This window comes from Nerophis lumbriciformis, linkage group LG34 (genome assembly GCF_033978685.3).
Source record: "Nerophis lumbriciformis linkage group LG34, RoL_Nlum_v2.1, whole genome shotgun sequence".
Taxonomy (NCBI): Eukaryota; Metazoa; Chordata; class Actinopteri; order Syngnathiformes; family Syngnathidae; genus Nerophis; species Nerophis lumbriciformis.
In genome coordinates this window covers 24,928,766-24,938,956 of record NC_084581.2, presented here as the reverse complement: position 1 = coordinate 24,938,956, position 10,191 = coordinate 24,928,766, and the positions used below count along the sequence as shown (strand labels likewise).

The 10,191-nt window shown below is 37.6% G+C and overlaps 1 protein-coding gene across 2 annotated transcripts in view; it reads right to left on the bottom strand.

The window, feature by feature from the left end:
- The window catches only part of mdn1 (midasin AAA ATPase 1), a 191,258-nt gene that overhangs the window by 23,443 nt on the left and 157,624 nt on the right, over positions 1 to 10,191 (bottom strand). For both annotated transcript variants that reach the window (XM_061928076.2, XM_072912214.1), the window contains exons 88-94: positions 10,012 to 10,153; positions 8,287 to 8,570; positions 7,796 to 7,957; positions 3,941 to 4,042; positions 3,672 to 3,870; positions 3,413 to 3,583; positions 2,501 to 2,652 (exon numbers count right to left, since the gene is read on the bottom strand). In XM_061928076.2, the coding sequence (XP_061784060.2) occupies positions 2,501 to 2,652; positions 3,413 to 3,583; positions 3,672 to 3,870; positions 3,941 to 4,042; positions 7,796 to 7,957; positions 8,287 to 8,570; positions 10,012 to 10,153 (1,212 nt within the window). The remainder of the gene's footprint in view (positions 1 to 2,500; positions 2,653 to 3,412; positions 3,584 to 3,671; positions 3,871 to 3,940; positions 4,043 to 7,795; positions 7,958 to 8,286; positions 8,571 to 10,011; positions 10,154 to 10,191) is intronic.

The following is a 10,191-nucleotide window of genomic DNA, read 5'->3' as shown; positions in this document are numbered from 1 at the left end:
ATATATACACGTATACACACATATACATGTATACACACACACACACACACATACATATATATATTGTATATATATATATATACATACACATATATGCACATATATACATGTATACATATATATACACACATATATACATACATACATATATATACATATACACATATATATATATATATATACACACACACACATATATATACATATACACACATATATATACACACACACACATATATATATATATATATATATATAAACACACACACACACACACACACACACACACACACACACATATATATATTGTATATATATATATACATACACATATATGCACATATATACATGTATACATATATATACACACACATATATACATACATACATATATATACATATACACATATATATATATATACACACACACACACATATATATATACATATACACACATATATATACACACACACACATATATATATATATATATATATATATATATATATATAAACACACACACACACACACACACACACACACACACACACATATATATATATATATATATATATATATGCATGTGTGTGTGTGTTTATATATATATATATATATATATATATATATATATATATATATATATATATATAAACATATACACACACACACATATATATATATATATATATATATATACACACATACACATATATCTATATCTATATCTATATATACATATATACAGTACAGGCCAAAAGTTTGGACACACCTTCTCTTTCACAACACAACTGATGGTCCTAACCCCGTTGATAAAATCAACCCTGATAAGGCACACCTGTGAAGTGAAAACCATTTCAGGTGACTACCTCTTGAAGCTCATCAAGAGAATGACAAGAGAGCGGTACTCAGAGCAAAGGGTGGCTATTTTGAAGAAACTAGAATATAAAACATATTTTCAGTTATTTCACCTTTTTTTGTTAAGTACATAACTCCACATGTGTTCATTCATAGTTTTGATGCCTTCAGTGATAATCTAGAATGTAAATAGTCATGAAAATAAAGAAAAACTGCTCAGTGGCCTTGTGGTTAAAGTGTCCGCCCTGAGATTGGTAGGTCGTGAGTTCAAACCCCGGCCGAGTCATACCAAAAACTATAAAAATGGGACCCATTACCTCCCTCCACTCAACATCAAGGGTTGGAATAGGGGGTTAAATCACCAAAATGATTCCTGAGCACGGCCACCGCTGCTGTTCACTGCTCCCCTCACCTCCCAGGGGGTGGAACAAGGGGATGGGTCAAATGCAGAGGGTAATTTCACAACACCTAGTGTGTGTGTGACTATCAGTGGAACTTTATCTTTAAAACGTATTGAATGAGAAGGTGTGTCCAAACTTTTGGCCTGTACTGTATATACATATATATTTAAATAAACACAGATGTTTTTGGTTCAGGTCTGTTGTTTCTGCCCTAAAATAAATTTCTTTGTGGGGTACAAGACAATGTGAATGTATTTTCTATGTAAAGTAATCATATGTAGTTGTTATTGCTCCTGCTCTAGAAAAGTTAGAAAGCTCAGAGAAAGAAGAGGCAGGAGGCTTATCCGTTGAGCTGACAGACACAGATTAACAGTAATAACATTGTCCTCTGACCAGCATGTATGATAGATCGCTTGACAAGATCAAATATGCTGTAGGTAAGACTTCATCAACTCATCGATAGGCTGATTGGCAACACTAAATTGGCCCTAATGTGTAAATGTAACTGTCTATCTGCGTTGGACTTGTGATGAGGTGGTGCCTTGACCAGGGTGTAACCCGCCTTACACCCGAGTGCAGCTGGGATATGCTCCAATCCCCCACAACTCCGAATAGGACAAATGGTAGAAAATGGATGGATGGAAGGTTGGGAATTGGGGTAGAAGCAGACATGCGCATGGTTGAAACTGTTCCGACAGGAAGTAACTTTTTCCTTAACCAGTCACATAGGGATGGTAAACAACAGCTATGTAGAGATGTCGAACCTAAGGCCGAAGGCAAAACATTCATGCCATGCTTCGGTTGCCTTACAGAGAAGTGAACTGCTTCCTGAAATACCATGCTCAGTGATTCTCAAACTGTGGCATTAGTGGGGCTAGTGGTACGCCAAAGAATCACTTGATTAAAATACAGTGTTTTAATTTCCTGTATTCAAACATAGTGATACTGTTCAAACTGTGTGTAATGTTACAGTGGCCAAAAATATTAAATATACTTGTTTTAAATGAATACTTAGCCCTACTACACTACTGTGTTTTAATGTTGGTTATTATGGACGTATATGGAGAGCCAAGTTTTTTCTGAGGTGGTACTTGGTAAAACAAGCACTGCCACAGCTAATATTGACATGATGTATCTAAAATAAAATATGTTTTCTTTATTAAATGTTGTGATTTGTTTAATCTTCAAAGAGGCACAAAATCCCAATAAATGAAACTGAAAGACAAAAATAAATGACATTAACCTGCATGTTGTTGATCAGTAGTTCAGGGACCGTGTGAAAGGTTGATTCTGTGTTTTTCTCAGCTTTCTCTTTTGCTCTGGGTGGCTGGCTGTCCATATGTTCATCTTCATCGTTTTCCTGCCTCTGCAGCTCCATTTCCCCATTCTCTATACCTGCACAAAAACACTTATTTTACTTCAATACTAGATAACAGAAGTACAGAACACAAATGAACAAATAAAAACGATTGCACATTTCCTATCTGCTCAGTAATATACTGTAAAATTGAGTAAAATTAGCAATAAAGTTTTAAGGTATGTCAATCAATCAATCAATCAATGTTTATTTATATAGCCCTAAATCACGAGTGTCTCAAAGGGCTGCACAAGCCACAACGACATCCTCGGTATAGAGCCCACATATGTCTACATTTGATCATCCTTTTACCACTTTCAATTAGCAATAAAGTTTTAAGGTATGTCTACATTTGATCATCTTTTTCCTACTTTAAATTAGCAGTAAAGTTTTAAAGTATGTCTACATTTGATAATTTTATCATCTTTTTACTCTTTTCACCACTTCTTAGTTGGAAAACACTTAATGGTATGTGTCACAGTCTGACAATTGCATTGCATTGAATACGATTTGTAGTCACTCAACAGTTTTAATTACTGACTCAATGTGGGGTATTTTATTTGTTAATTATATTTGTATGTTTCAATACTTTTTAAAAACCATTAAAGCTGGTTACACAAAAGTTAAGTAGTTTTATGTTTTGCATTTTGTTACTTAACTGAATCCAAAATGAACCTAACCGTTATTTTAAAAGATCAATAGGACCTTAAGAGGTATGTATTGAACCATGAATATGGTTTACTTTTACACCCCTAATCAGAATTTGTCCTTTTCAGCAGGCAGATAATGTAGTGACACCTTTCTGTGTGGGATTTGTTGGGTCCAATTTCTCATGTTTCAGTTCCTGGACCTCAGCAGCTTGTAAGTCTTCGTCCTGATGTTCTGTTTCCATTAAAACATCTTCATCCTGATCTTCAACCTTGTCCTGTTGAGGTCCTGCTGCTTTCTGCTGATCAGCATTGGCGACATCTGGGAGCAGCAAGTTCAACAATATTTACTTTTATTTCCGAATAGCACAATCTAATAATTTACTGTTCATGATGTAGTTGTTACAGACCATAGGTTTGAGTGTCATAAGCCTCGTCTCCCTCTTTGATATACTCGTACAGGTCGGATTCCAGCTTGCTGTCAAGTTGCCTTGTGTCTTGCGTCTTATTCTTGGAGCTCTCCACTGTACGCAGACGCTTATTGATACGCTCATTGTAGTCACCCATTGATCGTTCATTGTCAGCTTGACCGGGTTTTCGCTTAAAGCTCTGCAACGTTCAGTTCAAACCATCAAACTCAGTTGGAGTTCACAAGAAGAAAGACTTCCCGAAACATTACCTGAGTCTTGTTCTGTGTCTGCGTCTGTGAAGCCATCCTTGCGGTCAACTTTGACTCGTGACCTGCTGATTCGTTGGCATCAGATGCTCCACTCCCGTGCTCCTGACGAAACAAAATATGGAAACGGTGCTTTTTTTGGATTACCGTACTATTGCACTCTGAATAGTTGAGTAAAACTTTATGGTGGACAAAGTGCAAGTCTCAATCATCATAAGACAAATTGCTAAACATTTTTAACGGCAGGAGGCATAAGGTTTAAGGTAGGAAAAATCCACCAAGCGGAACAGTCAAGTTTGGCCCCCAAAATAAGGTCAACCCTGATCTGACTTGAGTTTCTGTCTAGAGACGAGAAATGGCATTCCGCTACAATACCGGATATTTACACCCCAAAAAAAAATCAACAAAGAAGGTCATTGTATACCAGTGTTGGGTTAGTTACTGAAAAGCAGTAACTAGTTACAGTTACTACATTTCAAAAGTAACTCAGTTACTAACTCAGTTACTTACACCAAAAAGTAATGCGTTATTGTGAAAAGTAACTATTTAGTTACTTCTTTTTTTCTTCTTTTTTTTTTTTTAAAGCTCCCATTAATGCCCTTTTAGCCTTCATTTCAGTACTGTTATTGCACTGGAGAATAATACAATCTGTTGATCAATTTGACATGCATTTGCATCACTGAACTCTGCTAAGCCATGTGGTCTACATACAACACACAAAGACAAAGATATGTTACAAAGGCCAATTTGTTTCTGGCCAGAACAAATTGACAAAACTATTTTAAATAGCTGCAACATAACGTACATAAGTAACAAACAGCATAATAACAGCATAGATGTAAACCAAGAAAGGCACACACTACATACACAAAGCCTAACCAGGCATTTCCTTCCTCAAGTAATTCTGATACAAAATCATGTCTGAAGCCCAGAACACTCTACACATTTCCCCAGTTTTAGTTTAGAGATAAGGAAAGATTGGCCTGGCCCACTAGGATCCCTCTTTATGTTTGTGAACTTTATAGTCTATACATTTAGAGTGATGTGATAATCAAACACTCTAGAATGAAAGAGTATATAAGAGAATTGACAGCAACGTTCCCTCTCAGGAGCGCGCCTGTGCAATTGCGCACTGCTCAAGCGTCCTCTGCGCACGGCAAATCTATGCCACGCACAAAATCAAATAAAAAAATAAGCGCATAACAATTTTCGACCAGACACGGACACGACAGAGAAAACCGTTTTCGTCATCATTGTTCAAATATTGTAACGTCTGTCGAGACGCTTTGAGGACATGAATTCCATCCATCACTTTACTGAGCAAAACTCTTTGTCGGCCATAAACACATCACCAAAACATTAGTAAAAAAAATGATATCTAGCAAAAGTGGTCATTTTCTGCAGTACAAACCAGACCAAAAGCAACTTTGTTATATCAACAGCAGCCACTCGCTCTCTCACGTGCGCCAACACTTGCACATATGGCACTTAGCCAGTGATGCGTTTACAGCCACACAAAAAGTCGGACAACTCCAACTCCACACATAAAGTGTCATTCCAGGTCGTTACACTATGATTTACCAATCAAATGTGTGCTTATTCTAGTGTCATTTATTAGGAATCTTAATTTATAAATACTAATCATTAAATGCTGTTAGTATATTAAATAAATACTAATAAAAATATATTTTTTACAAACAGGAAGTTGCAGGAATGTACACATGATCCCCTGCTTACATCTCATTGTGCAACATGTGAATGTTTTAATGGGAACTAAATGCAATGTCTGAAAGGGGTACAAATTATTTCCAAAGCAGGACCTCCACCCAGACAAACAATACAAGTACACAGTTCATGAAAAACAATATTTGTTGTTATTGTCATTATAAGTGGGCCTAAACACTTATATTAGAAATGGAAATGACTGCTGTCATTTGATTATAATAATAAGAGAATGTTGTCTGTCTATCTGTGTTGGCCCTGTGATGAGGTGGGGACTTGTCCAGGGTGTACCCTGCCTTCCGCCTGAATGCAGCTGAGATAGGCTCCAGCGACCCCGAAAGGGACAAGCAGTAGAAAATGGATGGATGGATGGAGATGTAAGTTGTTATTTAGTCAGATTTGGGACAGGTGTGCTGCTGGTGTAGCCACAGTGTGCACGTCTGATGTTGCTCACATGGGCTCCACTCAATGCTCAGGGACTTTTTGCGTTTGCTCACACACGAACAATTAGAGGGAACATTGATTGACAGAGTGTGTGTACCTTCAGCGGTGAATGATGCGCAGAGGCAGACTTAATCCTTAAATGGTGGTGGTGGAGGTGAAATGTCATTGGAGTCTCTATCTCTCTTTACTAGCTTCGTCGAAGCATGTTGCTTATGTCGCCTGTTTCAGCAGATTTGAATTGCTGTTTTGGGCAGTAGATGGGATCTTTGATCCAAAGCACAATTTACATTTAACTAAAATGTTGTTTTCTCTGTGCTCGACAAAAGAAAAGTAGTGAAAATATCTCCATGTTAGCAAACTCGACTTCTGGCTCCGCCATGATCAGACACGCCCCACCTCTCCCCCCTCCCCACACTCACACACACACAGAGCGCATGTCTCTCTCTCTTCTCCGGCTTGTGACACAAGAAGAATCAGAACGATGACACAGCAGCGCTCCGATAAAACACACTTTATACTACATAAAAAGTAACGTAAAATAACGCAGTAACGCATCATGTAGTAACGGTAACTGAGTTACTGAATATAAAAAAATAACGCGTTAGATTACTAGTTACCGCCGAAACTAACGGCGTTACAGTAACGCGTTACTTTGTAACGCGTTAGTCCCAACACTGTTGTATACAGGTCAGGCATAACAAATACAGTACTGGTGCATGGTGCATAAAAAAACATAACGTCCATACAACTTCTGTTCTTGTTGTCGAAGGTAGATGGAGCACATCCAGACTGAAGGGAGCCAAATGCTTGGATTTTACTGACGTCACGTCCTGCTCACATCCCACCCATTAAATAGGTGGTCAAGCTAGTTCTGTTCTCAATGGGTATTACCGGTAGGCGCCATTTAGCCTTTCTCGGAAAAAAAACAAACACCTATGCTTGTGTTGTTTTTTGGCTGTACAAATCGTTCAAATTACGAAAAGGCTAAGCGTTTCTTCAGAGAAAAGGGCGGAAGAGTACAAGTCTTCATGAAACGACAACGAAAAAAGCAGCTCACACTCCAATCCAAAGGAGAAGAGTCGAAGAATGCATAATTTTGCAGTGATCACTTTGTTAAAGGTTTGTTTGATATACTTTTAACATTTATTAGTTCCTATTTAAGTATCATCTTATTATATTATTTGTACGGCGAGTCTAAATAAAAGAAAGCAAATGTGAGCAAAACCTAAAAGAGTTTAGTTTTTACCATAGGCAACAATTATAAATGAAGCTTTCAGCACACACACCACATTTACATTTATAGTTATATTTTGATAAAGACGGTGCGTGCAACAGAAACAAAGTTAAATCACGAAATGCAACCTGACCCGAACAAAAATGATGCATATTTATCCCGGAAAGTCTTGATACTAATTTCCATGACCCAGCCACACATAAGTTGTAGACCACCATGCTTTTTCAAGTATTCCATCTGTTTTGTAGTGTGGAATGGCGTCTGTAGCACAATCATTTGGTATGTCTGGGAACGCGACCGACGTATAATCTTTGATATCACTATCACTAGTATCACACTATTGTATTTGGATTCTGTCAGCTGCGAGAACAACTACACTACTCATGACGCTTGGTCACAGTCAGTACAGCATATACATTAAAAGTTAGCAAACAAATCACATTGACTGTAAAGCACACCTCTTTCACTTGGTCTGTGTGTGACGCTTCTCCTGCCATCTCCACAGCTGTGTCACTCTGGAAATTCTGCTCCCCTGTTTGCCCATCAGCGTTATGCTCTTCCCTCTCAGATGATTCTGGCTGCTCCTCCTCATCCTCATCCATACCTTCTGCATCAGGATCCTTTGCAAAAAAAGTAAAATCATTTTAGTGGTTGTGTGTTGATATCTTGTTTAGTTTCGTTAATTGTAGTGGCTAAAACTGTGCTTATAAAACGGTCCTTTTCAAGACCAATTTGTCTGCAGTTCATTCTTAAAAGCTATCCCATTGTTGATAGGCAGGAGTGTCCAAATTTAGAATTTGGGATTAAATGTAATATTACAACACATTTTTTTTACTTCGTAAAGCCCCCCCTAAATGCTAAAATTTTTTCTGGTTCAGGTATTTTGCAGGAAGTTCTGTCTGATTAAAATGCATATGTTGACCATACAAAAAACTAGTATGAATAGTACCTTAGTATTGGGTCCTTCGTCCCTTGGAACATTTTCATGTTTTCCTTCCTTTTGGCCATGGTCCTCTTTTTCTTCCTCCGCATCTTCCTGTGCACTCCCTTGGTCTTCTTCCCCACCATCTTCCGTCTCAGTCTTAGGCTCCGGTTCCAAGCTGTTGTCTTCTTGTTGCTCTGACTGGTCCTGCTCCATCTGCTCACATCCTTCTTGTTCATCTCCATCCTTCTGACCGTCTTCTTCCCCTTCTTTAGCCATGTCTTTGTCATCAATGTCAAGTGGGTTTTCTTCTGTAAATGTATCAATAAGAAAATAATGCTTATTTAAAAATAAAAAGGTATTTTACATTTTCTTTTTTTGAGAACATGTTAAAATTATCAACATCCTGTTTGGTTTTGTAGCATTAGTTTTTAGAAACGTTTTACTTTGTCTACTTATGACAGATTAAGGCCATATCCACACAGTCACATTATGTCAGCCTTGCATCACCTCCAACTTTGGAGCAACACTACTTTTCTAGTGACACTACCATCCTAGTCACTGCCGTTGTGTCCTTGGGCAAGACACTTTACCCACCTGCTCCCAGTGCCACCCACACTGCTTTAAATGTAACTTAGATATTGGGTTTCACTATGTAAAAGCGCTTTGAGTCATTTAAGAAAAGCGCTATATAAATATAATTCACTTCATTTACTTCACATTTCTAAATATGGCAAACATTTAAATAAAGCAAATTCTGGGATCCTTCAAGTAGCTAATAATTGAGAATTTACACGGAGCACTGGTTATTACTACTAACTTACTCTTTGCTAATCACAATGTTTACAATGAAATACTAGTATCATATGTATATTTTGTATCTGCTGATGTATTTCTGTTGTAGAAAGAAAAAATATATACCAAGTTATTGCCAATACCAATAAAAGAAGGCTGATATATGTCAAAGAGCCAAATATCGGCGCCGATAACTGGCATGGCAGATGGTCAGTCGATCCCTATTATATATAAATTTTATATATATGGATATATGGATTCTTTATTATTGTGAGATCGGGCCTTCTGAAAGATTGCGATCTATGTAGCCGTAGCCATGTCTGTCAACAGAAAGACCAAACTGCAAGGTATGAGCTACAAGAGATCATTTTTTGTGATCAGCATCGAAAGGCATTAATTGGCAACTGACGATGACATACTTTTCAATGGAAACATTTGGTGGCCCATCGGTTGGAACACCACTCAATCTTTTTCTCGATGACGTAAGGTAAGTAAAGTCAATGTGCTGTATTTACGTCATCGATGATGTCGACTAAGTCGATGAATAGCCTCAGCTCTAACGATTATGCAGCGCTCATACTTAAAGTATGTACTGTATACTTGATATGCACCACATTATTTTGAGTTGAGAGACATTTCCTGATATGATGCGTGTGGGCGAATAACTTTAATCAACATTAAATCAAAAATATAGACAATTAATTTTTAAAATATCTGTGTTGGTGTGGACATAGCCTTTGTGTCACTGAATGAAGTTGAAGCTGTACACATTTCTTTTAGATTCTTTTTGCCAGCAAACCAGCTTTGAATGACCACAATATAATTTTGATCCATGTTGAGTTCTCTGGTATCGTTTTAAACACCAAAGGCAAAGCATAGCAAAGTGCATTACAAATAAAACAATGTAGTAAGCATGGACAGCAGCATTTTTACTTCGGATGAAAATGCAGGGTTTACCGTCATCTTCATCATCTCCCTTGTCTTCAATCTCGTCATCTTGGTCCAGGTTTATATTCTCAGGCAGATCCAAAGCATCAGGTTCAGGTCTCTTGTCCTGCTGGCCATGATAAGGGTCCACTTCATTTTCGTCAAACTCCCGCTAAGAGACGAAGAAAAAACCCCACAGTCGAGATCGAT